This window comes from Hyperolius riggenbachi, chromosome 7 (genome assembly GCF_040937935.1).
Source record: "Hyperolius riggenbachi isolate aHypRig1 chromosome 7, aHypRig1.pri, whole genome shotgun sequence".
Lineage (NCBI taxonomy): Eukaryota > Metazoa > Chordata > Amphibia > Anura > Hyperoliidae > Hyperolius > Hyperolius riggenbachi.
Window position 1 is genome coordinate 301402459 of NC_090652.1, and position 21243 is coordinate 301423701.

The 21243-nt window shown below is 46.0% G+C and overlaps 1 protein-coding gene across 1 annotated transcript in view; it reads right to left on the reverse strand.

The window, feature by feature from the left end:
• The window catches only part of IGFBP5 (insulin like growth factor binding protein 5), a 44193-nt gene extending 23216 nt beyond the window's left edge, over positions 1 to 20977 (reverse strand). Inside the window, exon 1 of the mRNA XM_068246094.1 lies at positions 19887 to 20977. Within this exon, the coding sequence (XP_068102195.1) occupies positions 19887 to 20217 (331 nt within the window). The 5' untranslated portion in view covers positions 20218 to 20977. The remainder of the gene's footprint in view (positions 1 to 19886) is intronic.
• Positions 20978 to 21243: the final 266 nt, after the last annotated feature.

Sequence of the window (21243 nt, forward strand, 5' to 3'; positions counted from 1 at the left end):
TGGAGTGATTTAAAATCTAAAACAGAAGCTGCCTGCCTCTGCAGTACAAAGTGAGCTGAGGGGCTGGGGAGACCCGTCTTATCCAGAGGGGTGTCCCACCGTGCTGTGCCAAATCCATTCAGAGACTTTATAGAGGAACTCTGCAGTGCAATCAACTCATAAAAAGATAGATCCCTTGCCGGAGGGAATTTTTGGCAAATCCTTTTCTTTTCTTTTTTTTTTAAATACTCTCTTTTTCTCTTGTTTACTAAAATCAGCCTGTCCTGCTCCCGCAGCAGATCTGCACTGGGCCCTGATTTTGAAGGATGCTTAAAGGACACCTGAAGTGAGAGGTATATGGAGGCTGCCATATTTTTTCCCTTTGAAGCAATGCCAGTTGCCTGGCTGTCCTGTTGATCCTCTGTCTCTAATACTTTTAGCCATAGACCCTGAACAAGCATGCACGAGAAGGTGTTTCTGACATTATTGTCAGATCTGAATGGATTAGCTGCATGCTTGTTTCTGGTGTGATTCAGACACTACTGTAGCCAAACAGATCAGCAGGGCTGCCAGGCAACTTATTATTGTTTAAAAGGAAATGAATATGGCAGCCACCTGATCGCCTCTCACCTCAGGTGTTCTTTAAAGGGAAGTTTACTCATGCAATCTTGATTGGTCAATTTTACCATCCAATTTGATAGGCCAGTCACTGCCTAATTTTGCCACTTGCATCGAGTATGAGGACCAACAGATTTTGAATACTATGAACAGATTGTGTAGGTACGCTCACATACTTTGTGGAAGTGATTCAACCATTGGCCAATCAAAACTGGATGTGTGTACAAAACCTAAAACTTGCTACATACCTTCAATTTTGACTGGCCAATCAGTGACCAGTTTTACCACCTCCATGTAGTTTGAGAGCGTTCCTGCATAATCTGTTCATAGTATCCAAAATCTATTGACCCTCATGCTACACAGAGGTGGTAGAAGTGTGTGTGTGTGTGTGGTGTGAGTGTGTGTGTATGGGGTGGGTGTGTGTATGGGTTGGGTGTGTGTGTGTTTGGTGGGTGTGCGGTGTGTGTGTCTGTGTGTGGTGTGTTTGTGAGGTGGGTGTGTGAGTGTGTTTGGTGTGTGTTGGGTGGATGTGTGTAGTGTGTGTGTGGTGTGTGTGTGCGTGTGTAGTGTTTGTATCTGTGTGTGTGTGAGTGTGTGTTTGGTGTGTGTGTGGGGTGGGTGTGCGTAGTGTGTGTGTGCGTGGTGTGTGTGTGAGTGTCTGTGTGTGGTGTGTGTCTGTGTGTGGTGTGTGTCTGTGTGTGTGTGGGGTGTGTGTGTGTCTATGTGTGGTGTGTGTGTAGTGTGTGTGAGAGTGCCTGTGTGGTGTGTGTGTGAGAGTGTGTGTGTGTGTGTGTCTGTCTGTGTGTGTGTGTGTGTGTGGGGGGGAGGGTAGCCGCCAGGCCATAAACTACTCACTTGGTTCTAGGCATCTCCCTAGGTTGTGTTGCAGATGATTCAGCTCTGGTCAGCGGTGGAGGTGAGCAGCTAGGAAGGTGCTACAACTCCATTCATGGGTTTCCACCGTCATCCTTGACATGAAACATACTTGGGGGAGAAGTTTCCTTTAATGACTTGTTTTTTTACCTGGTAGATAACGTACCCCAGTCCTATAGGGGTCTTCGAGGTCTCTGTTGTTGATCAGCATCAGAAGATCAGAACTGTGTTTACAAACAACTATTTTAAGTTATTCTCCTGTCTGGCGTTTCTATATATACAAGGCTAAATTTGGGAGCGAGAAGGTCGGACGTCCTTCCGCTCCGCTTACTGCTTTTAGCGAGCAAAGGGATCGGAAGCAGAAGTCTGTATTGAAGGGGTTGGGGGGGCACAATTCATGCAAAACGAGGTGACAATGACCTGAAGAAACTGAAGGATTGTCCTCTACCATCCCAATAGCTTTGGGGGCCACCAACTCCACCCAGCAGCGAGCTGTTAAACGGAGACTGGGACATCACATACAGTGGGGATAAAGCAAAAAAGGATTAAAGTGTAGCTGTCGGGCATAAAATAAAAAATCAATTCTTTATTTTTATCTGGCAAACAAGTAATAAGGATGATAACTAGGCAACCCAAAAGTTAAAATCTCTATCACTTTTCTTGTTGATAAATGATCATTCCCCAGTTTACCTGACTCTTATTTGGTACACACAAAATTTGGTACACAAAAAGGAAGCTGCAGGGCATGCTGGGTTGTCCTTTTTTGCTTCTGTACATTAGTTAAGTCTGAGGGGAAATAAAGAAGCAAAAAAAAAAAAAAAAAAAAAAAGGACAACCCAACCTTTGTGAATCAACACCATAATTTGTACCCTCTGATCACATGCCTGCCCATTAACTACTTGATTTTCCTGTACGATCGACCATTCAATTTCATCATTTTATCAGATTGAGGGATTCCAGTCTGCTCACTCTAAATGACCAATATCTGATTGAATCAACCAATTTACTCGATTGGAATATTGGTTTATCGTAAAGGAATCGGCTACAGTTTACATGATTTCGATCGACACGGAATTAATTTTTGGTTTCGGAGCATAAAAGCACAACATCGGTCAGCTGGACTACTGATGGAGAATCGCCTAGGATCTCGCTTGCAGTGTATAGGACACTAGTCGATCAGCTTTCAATCAACCACACTGTGGTTGATCGCTCAAAGGAGTTGATCACTCAAATCACTGGATGGAAAATATGCACAGGAATGACTTCTCATTTCATTCTGGAGGCCACCATCCTGGGTTTAGAGCTTTTCCGCTACTCTACTTTTAGTGCTGATCGGCCAAAAAGTGGGAATCAACGGGAATCAAGAAATGCCCGACAATTGTAAAAATGGTCATCTTTTGACCTTATGGGGACTTTTATAAACTTGGCAAGAGTAGGAAAGCCAATATTTTCCACCATACGCTGCTCACTATGGATGGTCAGTAATGTCCATTTCTGATTCCGCGGGAATTCCGATTTCCGCTAATGCCAATTTTCTAGTTCTGTTTTTCAATGTCCAAGGAGTATTTTTTGCATCAGGAATGCAAAAAATGCAAAAAAATAAAAATCGGAAAGGGAAAAACGGAAACTTGCAATTGATTTAAAATGACCACGGTAATCCTATTTTTTTTGCCAAAAATTCTGCACTCTCCGATTGGTCCAACGCTTCCGAGTTCTGATTGGGCTAAAATTACCCAGTTGCGGTAAACTGGACGTTCACGGAATTTCGAATTCCGATCGGAAATGCGGAAATTTCAAATCGTAATGAACATCCCTGCTGCTCACGTGCGGACCACACCCCCGCAGTCCAATTTTAACGTTCGAAAGTTCTGAGCCACTAAAAACGAGGAAATGTATTGGGTTACGTTGCTACGGGTTATGATCCCTCCTATCTGCGAGCTGCAAGGATGGCCCTGTGGCTGTGCAGACAGGGGGACTCAGTGAATCCTCTATGTGTTACTCTATCAGCAAGTTTTAAATAGCTTCCTTGACACCCGGCGGGTCGGGTCACCGAGAGAGAATGGTGAAGGCCCATTCCGCTGTGGATATCAGCTGTGGAAACATGACCTCTGCAGCATTCTCAAACAAAACTGCCCCCCTTCCCAATTGTCTTTCCTCTGCACACACACACCTGCTGCTTGCCCCTTCCCCCTGAGGACACCCCACACTCCATCCTCATCCTGCAACACCAGCACTACAGGGATGATCTATTTATTCTCCAGAAAAAGGGGGAGGGGGGTGGGAGAGAGAGTTCAGTGAAAGCAGAGAACCAGGTGCCGGCAACCTGTATCTCCCCAATCTGCTGCTCACACGAGCCTACGTCACAGTGCGCTCGCCCCACAGTATCCAGTGACTCGTCTACATACAGAAATACTCCTCCAACACGGCCGGGGAAAGGGGATTCTAAGTATTCCGTGGTCTTTGTACCATTTGGAATCAAATATGGTGTTTTTAATTACGCTATACGCAGCGTCCCAAATGTTGGAGGAAATGGGTTTGCAATAAGTGTATTAGTGATATACAGTAGGTAGGCTCTATATAGTATAGAACTTTGTTTTGAAAAAAGAAGTGGTGGGACTACTCTAAATATAGATGGGAAACTGGGGGTGGGTGTGGACTCCATTGAGTAGAGGACCAATGAAAACTCTCCCTGGTGCTCAAGAAGGCTTCCCATTGGTCTTTTGCAAACCAGTTGTAGCCTGATGCTTGTGATGAAGCTCTGGGGTCTGTATATTGGCGTTTGTTCGGCACAAAGGACATGAAGGGCAGTGCCGACGGGGAACCCCGAATCTGATGGTGGCAGGTGCCGAGTGGGTGGGCGGCAACGTCAAAATGGAATGTACAGACCATATGAAAAACTTAAAAATCTGATCCATACAAACAGAAAACAGATCCGTTTTTCATCCGGTGAAGTATGAATTAGGGCCTAACGAGTCCCCTCTCCTTCCTCACTGCCAAGCACCGCCGCTCAATGATAGAAACACATGATAGAAGGATAAAGGCGCACTATTTATAGATGCTGCAGGCAGGCCTGTCTAAGTACAAGTTCCCTTAAAGAGAAACCGTGACCAAGAATTGAACTTCATCCCAATCAGTTGCCGATTACCTTTTTACATGAGAAATCTTTTCCTTTTCACAAATGGATCATCAGGGGGTGCTGTATGGCTGATGTTGTGGTGAAACCCCTCCCACAGGAAACTGTGAGGACCATGGTCCTGGCAGTTTCCTGTCTGTGCACCTCATTGCATTCTGGGAAATAGCGGTTTACAGCTGTTTCCAACTGCCAAAAAAGCAAGCAGCAGCTACTTCCAGTGACATCACCAGCCAGCAGTAAAAATGTCACCATGTGATAAATGTTCGAATGTAAATCAGGGAGAGGAAAGATTTTAGAATAGGCAAACACTGACTAAATCATTTATACACAATTATTGTAAAAAATGAAGCAATTTTTTTTTATTACATTATTTTCACTGGAGTTTCTCTTCACTATCGCAAACAATGTAGGCAGTTAAAATCTGACAGAACCGACAGGTTTCAGGCCAGTCCATCTCCTCATGGGGGATTCTCTGGGTTTTCTTTGTTTTCAACAGCATTTCCTGAACAGCAGTTGCAAAGTCTATCAAAATAGTGTGCCAGTGAGTAGGGAGGCTGGCTGGTATCTTACTACTTTGGCAGTCAAACTGCTGTTCTGGAAATGCTGTTGAAAGCAAAGAAAACCCTGAGAATCCCCCATGAGGAGATGTACTGGCCCAAAACCTGTCGGTTATGTCAGATTTTAACTTCCTACTTTTTTCTCTCTATAATGGTCCTTTAAAGAGACACTGTAATTTTAAAAAAACAAAACTTGGGGTGATGTCGGCTGTGGTGCAGATGCAGTAGCGCCTATATTATTTATCCCTGGCTCCAGCACAGACCCAGTAGCAGCTTTACGATCAGGCAGAAATAGTCGAGCCTGATCGGCAGAGTCGCCTGCACAGTAGAGCGGACCTGATTGGGTTTGGCTGTTTCCGCTTGAGTATGATCGTAAAGACGCTACTAGGTTGCGCTGGATCGCGGTAGGTAAATATTTACCTTGCTGGTGTTCGGGGACGACATAACTAAATCGGAGGGACGGAGAAGGAAAGCCTTATTAGGATCCATAGGCTTCCCCCTCCCAAGTTAAGTACCCACCATGGAACGTTTGGGTTATTACAGATTTTCTTAAAGGGAACCAGAGACGAAGCACCCTTGTGTATTTTACCATATATATCAGTGGGAACATTAGAGAAAACACTTACCATGCTCTCGGTTTCATCCTCACTGCTAAAAAAGTGTCTGTTATCAGCTGTGATAAGAATCCCAGACTGAGCATTCAGTCTGGCTTTGCAGGGAATAATTATAGCTGAGTCATTATAGCAGAGCCACAAGGGGGCAGGCTTGGGCTTGAAAAAACACCAGAGAAGACAGACTCAGCTATAATCTTTCCGTAGCAAAGCCAGACTGAGTGCTCAGTCGGGGATTCTTATCAGAGGTGATAACAGTCAGATTAAACAGAGAACAATGAAACAAAGAGCAGATTAGGTGTTTACTGTCATGTTCCCACTGATTTATAAGGTAAAATACAAGAGGGTGCTTCATCTCTGGTTCTCTTTAAAGGTGGAAAATTCCCTGCTTCCCATAACACCAAACTTGATTTTACAGAGCCACACCAATCCAACATACATACATCCAGCCCATTTTGGACTTTCTAGTCCTCATCAGTGCACGGCATGGATTACTATAGTTGTCATAAATCCTGATTAGTATTTACTTCTGCACAGGGCCTTGACTAATGTTAATATAAACTTTAGTGTATTCAGTGTGCTATCTTTTTTTTTTTTTTTTTTTTTTTTTTTACACCCTCTTATTTTATATGGTTACTTAATAAACTTCCAGGTCTGCAGAATGGCGTTCAAGGGATCTCCTGCAGTTATTTTTCTTTTTACAAGGCATCAGACAAAGAGAGTGACAGGCCTGCTGAGTGGGCTGGGGGACGCTGGGACTGGGAGGGACAGACATAAAATTCAGCTCTGGTTTTTCGGAGGTGGCTTTTATGCAAAGTCCTCAGTTTAGGTTGCAGAGTAGCAGCCCTGGCAACAATGAAGGCACATTCTGCCATATTTGCCTCAGGATTAAAATTCCCGACAGCGCCGCCCTTTTTCAGCCGGCCCAGAGCCCATCAGGCAAGGGGTTAAACAAACGGTGGGGTTTCTCTTACAAATCCTTGTCTCTCCTCCTGATCTTCAGTCTCTCTCATTTTCTTCGGCCTGACACAGCACTTTTCTTACCCTCCCCCCTCACCTTCCTCCCCTCACTCTGCGCCTTCTTCCAGTGAGACCAAAAAAAAAAAAACAAAAAAAAAAAAAGAGGTCTAGCTAAGAACTTGCCACAGTTCTCAACTTTCTGCTACAACTTGTTTTACTGTTCACTTTGCGACAAAACGAGTACAAAATACAAGCTTTGATAGCAAAGCATAAACATGCAAAGCCTTTTTCTACATGTTGCCACTCGGTACAATTATCCAACAACATGGCCTGACTTACCATTGCTACGCCGATGGCTCACAGCTATACCTGTCCTTCAAACCTGGTGGAACAGACCCTACTCCAAAAATAAATTCTTGCTTAGCCGAGCTACAGGCATGGATGAATGATAACTGGTTAAAACTAAATGCTGACAAAACTGAGGTCCTTGTTGTCCAAAGCCAGTGCTTCCCATCAAAACAGCTCTATCCTAAAGCTACACCAATCAGGATTGGGAAGTCAGACATAAATAGCTCCAACCTTGTGCGCAGCCTTGGCGTACTAATCGATGGGGAATTGAGTTTCAGAAACCAAATTTCCTCCGTAGTCAAATCTTCCTACTTTCATCTGAAGAACATTGGAAAGATTAAACATCTGATTCTCTCAGAGGATCTCCCAACCTTAGTTCATGCAATTATCACATCACGGCTGGACTACTGCAATGCCCTTCATGCTGGCCTCCCCAAAAAGGACCTGCTCCGCCTGCAACTAGTGCAGAATGCTGCTGCCAGATTGCTAACAAACCAGCCTCGCCACTGTCACATTACACCGATCCTTCGCTCACTGCACTGGCAACCAGTAGAATGGAGAATACTCTTCAAGATTGGACTGCTGACATTCAAATCCCTGCACAATCTGGGCCCTGGGTACATGAAGGACTTGCTGAAGCTGCACCACACCTCTCACAACCTCAGATCAGCAAGTTCTATAAACTTGGTCACTCCCAGAGTGCACCTCAAAAAATCTGGAGACAGAGCATTCTGTCATGCTGCCCCTACTCTTTGGAACTCCCTGCCACACCCAGTAAAGACAGCACCATCCCTGGAGCTATTCAAATCCAGACTGAAAAGCCACCTGTTTAGCCTGGCTTTTCCGGTCTGAGCCATGCTTATGCGCTTTGAGTCCTACGGGAGAAAAGCCCTTTACAAATGTTATTTGTTGTTGTTTTTCTAGGAAATGTTTTTCACACTATAGTTTACCACCTACCTTAAAGTAGAGTGACCAGACGTCCCGGATTGCCCGGGACACGTCCCGGATTCGGGGTCCGCTGTCCCAGGCTTAATGAGGTCCCGGGAAACGTCCCGCTTTCAGCAGCGGGACGTCCCGGCCTCGGGACTCTGGCCACTCTCTCCTCAATGAACTGGCAGCGGCGTCTATAGACGCCGTGCCAGTTCATTGCCCGCAGCCCCGCTCCAGCCTCCTCTTCCGGTGTCTGTTTCCGACACCAGCAGGCGAGCAGGGCTACGGCAAGATGGCTGCCGGAGCCCTGTACTGGAGACCTATTTGTGTCACTAGTACAGGGCTTCGGGCGCCATCTTGCCGTAGCCCTGTCAGCGCGGGAGACCAGAGCAGGAGGAACAAGACAGTCCCGGGACGGAGCAGCGCGCCAGAGGCCGGACACTTCTGCCAGGTGAGTAAATGCTTTCTTTTCCAGGTGAAATGTTTGCCCGCATTGTTTCTTTTCTGGTGAAATGTTTGCCCGCATTGTTTCTTTTCCAGGTGAAATGTTTGCCCGCATTGTTTCTTTTCCAGGTGAAATGTTTGCCCGCATTGTTTCTTTTCCAGGTGAAATGTTTGCCCGCATTGTTTCTTTTCCAGGTGAAATGTTTGCCCGCATTGTTTCTTTTCTGGTGAAATGTTTGCCCGCATTGTTTCTTTTCCAGGTGAAATGTTTGCCCGCATTGTTTCTTTTCTGGTGAAATGTTTGCCCGCATTGTTTCTTTTCTGGTGAAATGTTTGCCCGCATTGTTTCTTTTCTGGTGAAATGTTATTGTTTGCCCGCATTGTTTCTTTTCTGGCGAAATGTTTGCCTGCAGTGCGTTTCTTTTCTGGCGAAATGTTTGCCCGCAGTGCGTTTCTTTTCTGGCGAAATGTTTGCCGCATTGCGTTTCTTTTCTGGTGAAATGTTTGGCCGCAGTGCGTTTCTTTTCTGGTGAAATGTTTGCCCGCAGTGCGTTTCTTTTCTGGCGAAATGTTTGCCCGCATTGCGTTTCTTTTCTGGCGAAATGTTTGCCCGCATTGCGTTTCTTTTCTGGCGAAATGTTTGCCCGCAGTGCGTTTCTTTTCTGGTGAAATGTTTGCCCGCAGTGCGTTTCTTTTCTGGTGAAATGTTTGCCCGCAGTGCGTTTATTTTGTACTGACATGTTGCCCGCATTGCGTTTATTTTGTACTGACATGTTTGCCCGCATTGCGTTTATTGTCTGGTGAAATGTTTGCCCGCATTGCGTTTATTTTGTACTAACATGTTGCCCGCATTGCGTTTATTTTGTACTGACATGTTTGCCCGCATTGCGTTTATTTTCTGGTGAAATGTTTGCCTGCATTGTGTTTATTTTCTGGTGAAATGTTTGCCCGCATTGCGTTTATTTTGTACTGACATGTTTGCCCGCATTGCATTTATTTTATACTGACATGTTGCCTATTGCGTTTATTTTCTGGTGTCCGGGGTAACTGTTACTGCATTTATTATTTAATGGTCATAGATGGCTATGTTTGCTGCTTTGTGGTTACGGTATACTATTAGCATCACACAATTTCTGCACACCCATGATACAAAGTCTCGTTTGTCCACATCATGGCGTAAACACCGCTTTCTTATGCCTCGCTGTTACATCATTACGTTAGCTCCGCCCATACAATGTCATGGCCACGCCCATTTTTTCAGCGCGGCGCGCTGCGCGCGCCGCAGCCCCCCTCCCCCAGTCTTCGCCGCTGCGTGCTCCTCACTCCTTCCCACTTTTCACCGCGGCGCGCTGCGCGCGCCGCCCCCCCCCCCCCCACGCCCCCCCCCCAGGTTGGACCCACAAAAATATGGTCACTCTACTTAAAGTGCACCCGAGCTGAAGCTCGGGTACAAAATAAGATACTTATCAAAAGAGAGGGAAGCCTCAGGATCCTATTGAGGCTTCCCTCGGTCCTCAGATGTCACCCGTTGCTGAGTGCGGCCCCCCCGAAGATTAGCGACGTGCAGCTGCTCTTCCTGCAAGCGTGGCCGCGCAGTAGCCGTGGGAACCTACCTGCATACAGTGAGTCAGAGCCGCGGGCTACTGCACAGCGAAGCTTTCAGGAAGAGGAGCAGAGCGGCCCCCGATGGGACCGCACCCAGCAACGGGGGACACCGGACCACCAAGGCAAGCCTCAATAGGATTCTGAGGCTACCCTCTCTTCAAGTCGGTGTCTTATTTTGAACCCGAGATTTGGCCTGTCAAAAAAAAAAAAAAACACTTAAAAACTTACCTGGGGCTTTTTACAGCCCCATGCAGTCATGCTGTGCCCACGTCATCCTTTCTCATCGCGTCCCCACTCACGGCAGCGTTCTGCGCATGCACAGTATGAAAAAAATCACTGCTGCACATGCGCAGAAAGCTCCCGACTACAGGAGCGCGATCAGGGTGCATGTGCAGTGGCCTCCGCCTGGCTGCGACCGGCTATCTTTGAGGGGGTCGCCTCTGGAAGTAGACACACTGCAGGTTTATTGCAGGATTTGTATCAGCTGTAACAAAGAAAAGTTTTTCTGTAAAGGTTATTATGCTGTTGCTGATCTTTTAGATCAGAGAGGAAGTTCTGAGTTCAGGTCCGCTTTAAAAGATCACATACCTCCTCCCCCCATCCCCCCCGATCGCTTGTTCTTTAGCGGGATCTTATAATCCGGCACTGACTGAGTTAACAGACACCGCCGTAATTTTCCCATCAAATCTTTTGAGTTTTTGGCAAGCTTCTGACTAATCCTTGATTACCGATACGGAGTGGGAGCCTGAGGCTCTGTGGTGTGTTATTCAATCGCTGCTCACACCACCGCAAGAATATGACAAGGAAAGGGAAGCCGCGGTGGGAAACACAAGGGACGGGTTCTGGGCAAGGAGCTGGAGGCGACACCGGTCCGGCATTACCTGTAATCCAGGACTGGGTGGGGGGGGGTCAGAACGGCTACCTGACCTTGTAATCGGCACCGCCAGTTGGCAACCCGTTAAGGAAATCCTTACATTAAACAGAACTATGGATAAGGAGAACCTGGGAATTGGCCGGCCGCAGATATCCTTGAAACCTGCCCCGTGGGTGACCCCTGCGAAAAAACGACCTAAACCGGTGCTGTGTCCGACCCTACGGCCCTAACATTTTAAGAGGATCTGTAATAAAGAAAACTTCCCCTGGGGGGTACTTACCTCGGGAGGAGGAAGCCTCGGGATCCTAATTTTACCCTGTCCTCTTAGCCCTCCGGGATCCGGCACTGGCAGTCCGCAAGCAAAAGCGATGTCAATATTTACCGTCCCAACTCCAGCGCAGGCACAGGTGCAACATTCCCGTGGGCTCTGCGGAAATAACTGAGCCCGATTGGGTCTGCTCTACTGCACAGATGCCAGTCGTATGCACCTGCGCCATGGACTGGATCGGGCTCAGCTATTTCCCACTGGAGCCCATCGGAAAGCCGGTACTGCGCCTGCGCTGGAGCCGAGAAGGTGAATATTTCAGGCGCTACGGTGCCTGCGCTACAACCGACATGCTTTTCGACTGATTTTTCGGGAGCTGAACCCCAACTCAACATTTAGGGAGTGTAGGTGGCTGTAGAGATATTTGGGGTGGTTATATTAAAATTCCCACTGAGCATGCCTGTTACTCAGTGAGTAAGGCAGCACTAGGTCAGCACAATCAGACACTGTGGCAACACTGAAGTAACAGGCATGTGGAAGCAAATACCTCTCTATTTCCTGTTTCCTGTCACACCAGAAATAGGCATGCAGAGAGTGCAGTCACAACACCTGATCTGCATACTGGTTCCGGGTCAGTGACTCAGGAAATATTAGAGGCATCTGTCTGAAGGGCTACCCACAAGGAAATTCAAAAGTGTATTTAGGTGTTTTGTGAGTAGTAGCGGGTGGAGCCAATATGGAGATCGGCACAAAGAGGAACAGCAGATGAGGAGTGGGAGGGAGGAGCCAGTGTAATGATGTACAAAGAGGTGCAGCACGTGAGGACCAGTTGGAAGAGTCAGTGTAAAGATGTGTACAGAAAACCAGCAGATGAAGAGTGGTGGGAGGAGTCAGTGTAAGGATTTAGAGAGGAGCCACAGATGAGTGGGCGAGGGAGGAGCTAGTGTAGGGGTTTACAGAGAGGAGCAGCAGATGAGAAGCGGTGAGAGAGGCCAGTGTTTGCAGTGAAGACTAGAAACAGCAGATGAGGGGTGGTGGGAGGAGCTAGTTTAGAGGTTTACAGGGAGGAGCCAAAGATGAGTAAGAGGAGCCAGTGTAAGGGTTTACAAAGAGCAGCAGATGAGGAGGGGTGGGAGGAGCCAGTGTGTGTAGTTTACAATGATGAGCAACAGATAAGGATTGGTGGGAGGAGCCAGTGTAGAAATTTGCAGAGAGAAGTAGCACACAGAGTGGTAGGAGGAGCCAGTGTAGGAGTTTGCAGACAGAAGTAGCAGATCAGGGGTGGTGGGAGGAGCTAGTAAAGGGAGTTGTAGAGAGAATTAGCAGATGAGGGGTGGGAGGAGCCAGTTTAGGGGTTTGCAAAGAGGGGCAGCACATGAAGTGTGGAGGGAGGGGGCCAGTGAAGAGATTTATACTGAGAAGCATGACCACGAGGACTAGAGGAAGGAATGAGTGTAGAGGAGCAGCAAATGAGGATTGTTGATAGGAGCCAGTGTAGGGATTTGCAGAGAGGAGCAGCAGATGAGGTGTGGAGGGAGGAGCCAGTGTAGAGGTTTGCAGAGAGGAGCAGCAGATGAGGATTGGTGGGAGGAGCCATTATAGTAATCTACATCATTATGGATAAAACAGCAAACTTTCCCTACAGTGCCAGATGTGCAGTATGTGACTGCTGACTCTTTGGGAGTAAAACAATCAAAATAAATACTGTAATACATTTTTTGCAATTAACTGCTATAAACTATAGTGCAGGTGTAGAGAGGCCCTTACATTGCTCAGTTTGTCCAAATTATGAAATTACATAGCATGATGCAGCATACACATGGTTAAAACCAATAGTAAAAGCAAATCTGCTTCTAGTGACTGCAGAATAAAATAAATAACATAAAATGCGAAAAAATACAAATATAATAAAATTTTAAAAAAAAAACCTTATTAAATGCAATTAGAAATTAGGATTAGAAAGCACTGCGTTTCTGGGCTGGGACTGCAGGGGGCGCCTGAGTACACAAGTTTGCAGAGACAGCGCATGAAAAGTTACAGCCGCAGAGCTGGGCTCGGAATGTACAGTAACTATGCCATATGCACAGAGAGAGCTGTCAGATTTTCCAAAGCACGCCATCAGCAGAAACAGAAGGAGAGCATTTATTGCTGACTACAAGCAACACAGACAGGTCTTACTGCAGAAATGTTTTAGCGAGAATCCATTAAGATTCGAAAAAAAACAAAAACGATTTGGACGGTATCGTAAGAGGGATATGACCACTTTCAGATTTTTACTGCTGTCCTATGTACTTATCTGTGAGAATTCCCATCACTTGCTCTCCAGCATAACCCCAAAAGTCCCCAATTGGAATAATATTTTAAAAAAAGGAACCCTATACTTACCTCTTCCGGTTCCGTCTGTGTAGCGCAGAATCCCCCATTTGAATCCCCCCCCGGTTACCGAGTACTCCTGAAGACAGGCGGGCGTGAGAGAGGACGCGAGTGCGCGAGAGAGGGCGCTCGCGTGTGCGCAGTATGGAGTGGCCCGTCTTCAGGAGTCCTTGGGCTCCCGAAGACTTTCCGATGTCACCTTCGCCTGGTAGAAGGAGCAATATTTGACCAAATTAGCCAAATACTGCTCCCGGGGACAGCACTGCACCAAGGGCACCAGGAGAGGAGAGCGAAGGCTCATTAGCGAAGGCTCCCTCTTGTTAGGTAAGTATCTGGATTTTTATTTTTTTTTTAACAGCGCGGTTCCCATTCACTTCAATAAACCAAGATAAAACTTTAATTTAGCTACAAGTGGTTTTATTAAAGAAACGGTTCAATGTAACTTTTTGAGCTGTCAGTTGAAGGTAAACTGGGTGTTCCAGTATCATGCTTGTTCTGCCTTAATTATAAACCCAACGCATTATCTATAACTTGCATGACCCAATCATTTGTTTACATTTTATTTAATTGTTTCCATTGTGGAGAGTGCAGCAACGGAAGAGAGACTCTCTGAAGGGGCAAACCATTGATGCTGAGGCCTACAGAAATAAAGAACTCCAACAGGTAAATCGGCATGAAGATCTACAAGGTCTGGATGCTAGGCAATGGCATCAACTCTTGACCCCACTTCAATCAAAGACCGGTATTCAATCTTCAAGACCCCCCCCCCCCCCCCCCCATCCTACCTCCACACGGGTGGCAGCAATGTTTACTAAACTGCTTCTTTGGGCCTCGGTAGTAAGTTCCTTTAGCTTCATTTACGAATATAGGACAAGACATGTATGTATTTCCTCCTACATTTAAACGTGGCTTTCAGAAAATCACGTACGGTCACACTAGCCCCTGAGGTCTCCGGTTAGAAGCAGGTAGGTCACCCTGAGTTGTGGCAGGAGCACACAAGGAAACATTCCATACCCCATCCACCTCCTACAAGAAGCCAGGAAGGTGAAAACTCACCAATTTGTCTACAGTCTGTTTAAAGCACCACAGCTGATGGAAACGTCAGCTACTGATGACTCAGCAAAGACGTCCGCAACGAGAGACAGAAAGTGAAACAAAGAGACCAGAGAGCTTCCTGTACGTAACATGACCAGAAACTGACACAGGGACCTCCCAAAAAAAGAGTTTACTCGAGGTCACAACTCTCACTAGATTAAAAAAAAAGTAAAGTTCTCAAGGCGGTCATTATATTTAGCTTATCTTTGGGTAAGAGAAACCAAGCAAGCTATGGAGAACCATCAAGTTGGTGGTTGACCATGGAGAATATTGAGGGTAATGCTGCTCACTGTGCCCTAATTTTTTGACAGATGTCTACACGCACCAAAACATACCAGGTCAGCTCGGGCGCTCCATGTAAAAAGGACCAGTTGAAGTTCAACTCCACCCAACATATTTTTATTTGGGGGGGTGTTGTTGGAACAAGAAAGAATTAGAACCCCTGCCACTTAGTGCCTGGGGTGCACACTAGGTGGCTGTCACAAAAAAAAGATAGACAGTGACTTAATCGTTAGTTTTAAATGGAGTGAGAAAGAGGGTAATACTGTTAGTACGGCTTGCTGTTTTGGCCTTGTTGGGGGTGCTTACCCCCAACAAGGCCAAAACAGCAAGCCGTACTAACAGTATTACCCTCTTTCTCACTCCATTTAAAACTAACGATTAAGTTTTGGGTGGAGTTAATATTTCACATTTTTTAAGGTTACCAGTGTTACCATAAAATCACAATACAAAAAAAACAAAACTTCATTATCTATGTTTGAAGGATACCTTAGCGGTCACAAACAGGGGAGCACACACGGCAGGGAGCGGTCCCCATGCCCACCGCTCCCCCTGTTCTCTTCTAAAGTTCTCGCAAAGTTACTTACTAGTTGGCGAGGTTGGTGACTATCACACAGGCACTGTACCGGCAGAGCACATCCTCGACCACGCACGCGAGAGAGATCTGCGCATGCGCACTACATAATCGTGATGTCGTGCACATGTGCAGAACGCTCCTGGCCACGCAGTCAAGGATGCGTTCCCCCAGGACAGCGCCTGACCACTAGTTACCGACCTCGCCAACAAGGCAGTAACTTTGCAGGTCTTTTAGAAGAGAACGAAGGGGAACAGAAGAAAATGGGGGAGCGGTGGGCTACTTGCACTTGCCTGCTCCCCCGTTATTCAAATTTGTGACCGCTAAGGTATCTTTGAAAAAGATTAGAAATAGTGCTCAAATGCAGTCACTAAGAAATTCATATGTAAATGACATGAAGTTTCTTAGAGCGAAAGTCAATGAAATTTCCACAAATCACATATGGGGCCATATGCAATTCACTTATTTTGGGGAGTTTTCTCCAAGGTGATATTTTCACAACTTAGCAAAGAAATACTCAAAATAATTTTGACAGGACTTTTTCATCTACTTTTTTGTACTTTTTCCATTGCAAAGTGCTAAAAAGATAACTTAAATTCAATATGAAAAATGAACTCCTAGGAGAAAACTCTGGTGAAAAAGTGAATTGTATATGGCCCATGATGTGCCATATTTTCCTAGTACCTTCAGTCCATCCCCGCCCTCTGATTCCACATCAAAAAAAATCAAGTCATGAAAGCAGTTCTTTTATATGAATTAAATAGAACATTCAAATGTAATTACAGTTTTTTGTTTTTTAAAAAAAAAAAAAGAAAAGAAAAAAAAAAACAATTACAACACCTTATCTCAGCCTCAGTAACCTACACCTGCCTTCTTTACTCCAAGTTAGTCTGAACTCCTCCCTCTTTTATTTACATGGGCATGTAGGGGGGGGGGGGGGGTGACCGCTCTGTCAACAGAAGCCACACCCTCCTTTCCTGGGGACTGATAGCCTATCCTGGCTGTGGGTCTCTAGCAGGGAGGTGTGGCTTAAAGCTGACAGGGAGGGAGAAAGATCACGGGGAGGGGGGGGGGGGGGGGGGGGGGGGTTTCACTGGATGTAGAATAAGCCTATCAAAGTTCCCCATTACAGTTGATCTGTAGCTTTCTAGTTACAGCAGGGACTGTTGTCAGATGTGTTAGCGACTGTTAGACTTCCTGTTTTATCTGATACAGTTGAATGTTGCATAAGTGATTCTGTGCCAGTCATACATCCCTGGGTCTAGGAGGGCAAGCTGCCAGGAATAGCGTAGGTGGAGCTGTGGGCCACAGTAAAAACTTAACCCCTTCGTCAATGTCAGAGTCCACCGCCTACCCCATGCCCGTATGCCAAGATACATCAGACAATCCTGAACTATAAGTCTAAGGATACCTTGCAGGGTGGTATCCTGAACTTTGTAGTTCAAAAAAAGTTGGTGAGATTTCAGTTTTGCCCGAAACCTGATGCAGAACCCATCAGTGATGTACAAGAACGAGACTAGGCAAGCAGAAGGCGTTGAAGCACCACAAATATCTGCATGGCTTGCCTGCCTAACTGCAGGAGTGTGCTAGATTGCCCAGGTTTAGTATGACTCCTAAAACTATCAGCTTAATTACATTTAAAAAAATGTCTGCAACAAACCCCTAAAAACATATGTTGAGTGGGAAAAATAAACCTAGCTGTCTGGCTGGGCCTGTACTCTGGTACTTGCAGTACTTCTATAGAATGAAGGTTGGCGTCTGCAATACGACATGGAAAAAGGAAAGAATTTAGAACTCAAGTCAGAGCTACACAAAAATAAACAGAGGATTGTAAAATATGTTGGCACGCTGTCAAGCCTCCGCTACGGCATTTCAATTTTCTTAAAACCTTTACGTTCAGGCGCCGCCTGGCCGGTTCATTTTTGAGTTCCTTGACTTCAGGCCTTCTTCTCAAACCAACACAGTGGCTGCAAGCACAGGTGCAGTAATTGGCCTCATTTTTAAGAGGCATGTTGATTGCCTCACCTGTGATGCTGTAAAGGGAGCCGGATAGCTGTTGGGGTCAGGAACCTAAACGGCAGATATTCAGGGGGAAAAAATTCCCTGCCTAGCGCAGGTGGTCATAAGAACACTTAAAAAAAGTCTCTTGTTTTATGGTGGGGGGAGCTAATAAACCCTGACTTTCAGCAAGTGAAAGCCAAGAAAGCATCATGGGCAGGACTGAAAGGGGCGTGGTCCCACATGGGATTGGTTGATGGGAGTCTTATAGGACAGTGTCACACGTGCACGAGAAGCTTTTGGCAGTAGAACCTCAGAGAGCTTCTGCCTCTCAAAGAACTACTAGAAGCTCTCTAGATATACTCATTTGTTACTGGTACAGTACTCTGCAAAAAAAAGTCCTTCACAAGTACCTATAGAAAGTCATAAGGTATAATAATATGGGGAATCCAGTTGTTTCTGCAGAATGTGCCTCAAAAGAACTTACAGAGGCTCAGCAGGTATACTTCTGTGGATTATTGTGGAGCTTTTACAGAAATATACCTCAGAAGGGCTTACAGGAGCTTGGTAGGTTATTGTGGAACTTCTATAGATCTGTACTTCAGAAGAGTTTACAGAAGCTCAGTAGATAGGCTACAATTATGTTCCTTCAGGAAGTCCCTCACAATAACTCATTAAAGCTATTTAGGTATAGTTCTGTAGGGTACCATGATGATTCTGCAGATATTCCCTAACAACTCACTCTGTAGAGTACAATGGTGTTCTTATAAGAGAACCCCCACAGAGACTTCCAGTAGACATAATTCTGCAGGAGACAATGATGTCTACACAGAAGAAACCTCTGAAGAACATACAGAATACCAGTAGATCTACCTCATCTGGGAGCACAGCTGTCCCTCACACTTTGCCATGATAGAGGCACCAAAAAAGCTCTCTAAATGCAGCATTATTAGAGAGCTGAAGAACAGCTCTGTGGCCCCGTCTCACTCCATCCATGACAAGTACCTACATGTGACAGGACCGCAGAGCTCACACTTGTCAACGCTTCCTAAAAACTTCCACTAACTCCCCCCCCCCCCCACTTTGTAAGTGCTGTTTTCCAAGAAGCTGTCTGGCATGAGCCAAAGAACATTTTAGGGTGGACCTCCACAATCCACTGCACAGCCCAGTTATGCACTTTCTCAAATTAGCAGGTTCTTATCCAATCCTTCTCTCCACAGCTCAGCAACTTGCAATTTTCTGCTGGGTTCTGCTATCAGCTTTCAGCCTGACAATGACCCTTGGGTCAGCGGCGAGAGGGCGGTGGAATGTACACATTGCCAGGTCATTATAACTGGGCTACAGGTGACGGCAACGAGGAGGCAAACAAACTGGGAGAAAAAAAACAAAAACATCTAACGACCTTATATAAAAATATCTGCTCTGCTAAAGGTGGACAGAAGACCCTTCCAAGTTCCACCATGCCTTCCACCTCACTCATCCCTCTAGTTCCTACTTCAGTCGTCTGAGAATCGCTAGCCTCCAGACACCCGCCTGCCTCCTCGCTCAGCTAAGCACTGCAAGGACAGGCAAGCAAGAGTTAAACTTGACTTTGCAAAAAGTTAACTCCAGTGTCCCCAGAGGCGCCCTTCAATCATCTGCAGAGGAGGCTGCATGCCACAGAGCAGAAAAATGATGATGCAACCCTCTCTCTTCAGAATACTTTTCTCCTAACCCAAGTCACAACACAAGAGGGGGCTGGAACTGTGCAAGTAAACACAGCTCATCGGTGGACATGTGCAAACCCCAAAACTAATCTGAGAATCAGCTGCAAGATGGGATTGTTCCATGTGCAAAAAAAAAAAAAAAGTTATAGCTGAAAACTTTAAAACTTCTAGCTTCAAATATGACCCCCCTGGCCCCCTCCATGATCCCACAGCATTGCCTGACTTCCATGAATTATTATAAATGGGCAATATTTATTAACCCCTTCATTCTTGGCTAGCAGTGGCTCTCCTTAGCAACAAGCACAGTATATGCAGCTGAGCAACTTGCCAGATCACCATTTTTTTTACAAGTAAAAATTAGCATCGATCTCCACTGACTCATCCACTTGACACCTCAGATTGTGCCTTGACATGAACTTGGAGACAGTAGAGAAGAAGAAAAAGAAAAGGGTGTGATAAGTTTCCAAACTTAATCTGTGCAGGGAGCTGATTCACTATGTATGAAAAACTGCAGAAAGAAAGAAAAAAAAGCTTGCTTAGCTGGGATTGGCACAAATTCCGACCCTATGCCTAGTGGACGGGTCGGTCGACTTGGCAGAAACCTATGGTGGAGGTGAAACAGCATTTAAAATAGTAATATAATGTGATAAAAAGGGGGGCTTACCTATTTTGACCTGATCCCTGTAGACCTTCTCGTTGAGGCAGACCCCTCTCCCGTGCAGCAGGGCGTACAGTGGCTTTTCTTCGCCTTGCTTGGGCAGGCAGCGCAGCGCGCCGGAGCAGCGCTCTGTGTACACACCGCACGACTGCCCCTCCGCCAGCGCGCAGGTCATGCAGCAGCCGCAGCCCGGCTCCTTCACCAGCTCACAGCCGACGGGCGTCGGGGGACACATGGACATGGCTTTCTCATCGCAGGGCTCGCAGTGCACGAATGAGCCCAGGCACTGGCACACCCCCAGGCACAGGGTGAGCAGGAAGCAGGCAGGCAGGAGCATGGCTTACAAAAAAATAAAATTACAGCTAAAAAAAATAGCCCCAAAAACTATAGAACAAAAAAGGGGCACTAAAAATCCCCCCAAAAATTGCACTTACCCTGCTCCACGTGCAATGTGGCTATCAGTTGCAAAGGCAGTGAGGGGGGAGGAGGTGGTACTGCGCTCCGGCTACTGCAGGCGTCAGTCACCAACAGACCCAGCAAGGTGCTGCTGCTGCTGTCCCTTTACTGTCACCAGCAACTGCTTGTCTGCTTTGCTCAGGACCTGTTGCTGTCTCTACAGTCTAAGAACACGCAGATCTCAGCAACAGGTTGGAGATATATAAACAATTTAAAAAAAATTACAAAAATAAAATGTCTATTTTACTACAATCTTCCTTCTTGTGAGAATCAGTAATCCAGCAAACAATAAGTCTTGCAAAGGGTTAATTCCTCACGCAGGGCAAAAGTGTTGCAAAAATAGGAAACAGCAAAAAAAAATAACAAAAATCACCTCTGCAGCTTTTTATGTATATATATATTTTGTTTTCTTAAAATAGGGGACACTGCTTGTTCTGCCCTTTAAAAAAATGGATGCGTTTAGAAGAAGTAGAGGCAAAGCAGAGAGTTAAAAAAAAGCCTGACTTTTGTATAATCTCCCAACAGTCGTAGTCTGCAGAAGAGTTGGTGGAGAGACTGGTGAGTGTAGAGCAAGCTCTTTCTTTTTAAATAGGCTTCCTCCTGGCTGCCTGCCAGGCTTTAACTGCAATACGATATCACACGACAGCTAGATTGAAAAGCTGCCAGATGCAAGGCAATATAGAGAGCGAGCTCGATACGACCAGGTCTCTCCCTCTCGCTCTCTCTCTCGCTTTGTGAGTTAACCAGTTTTGTCCCACAGCTGAGCAAAAAAACCAACAATGGAAAAAAAAAAGTAAAGGGTGACTTTTAACTTTTAAAAATGCCCTCTGCAGCCCCTCCCAGAGTCTCTCTCCTCTCTCTCTCCCCTTCCCTCTGTGTGGAAGGAACTTTTACAGACGTTTCTTAG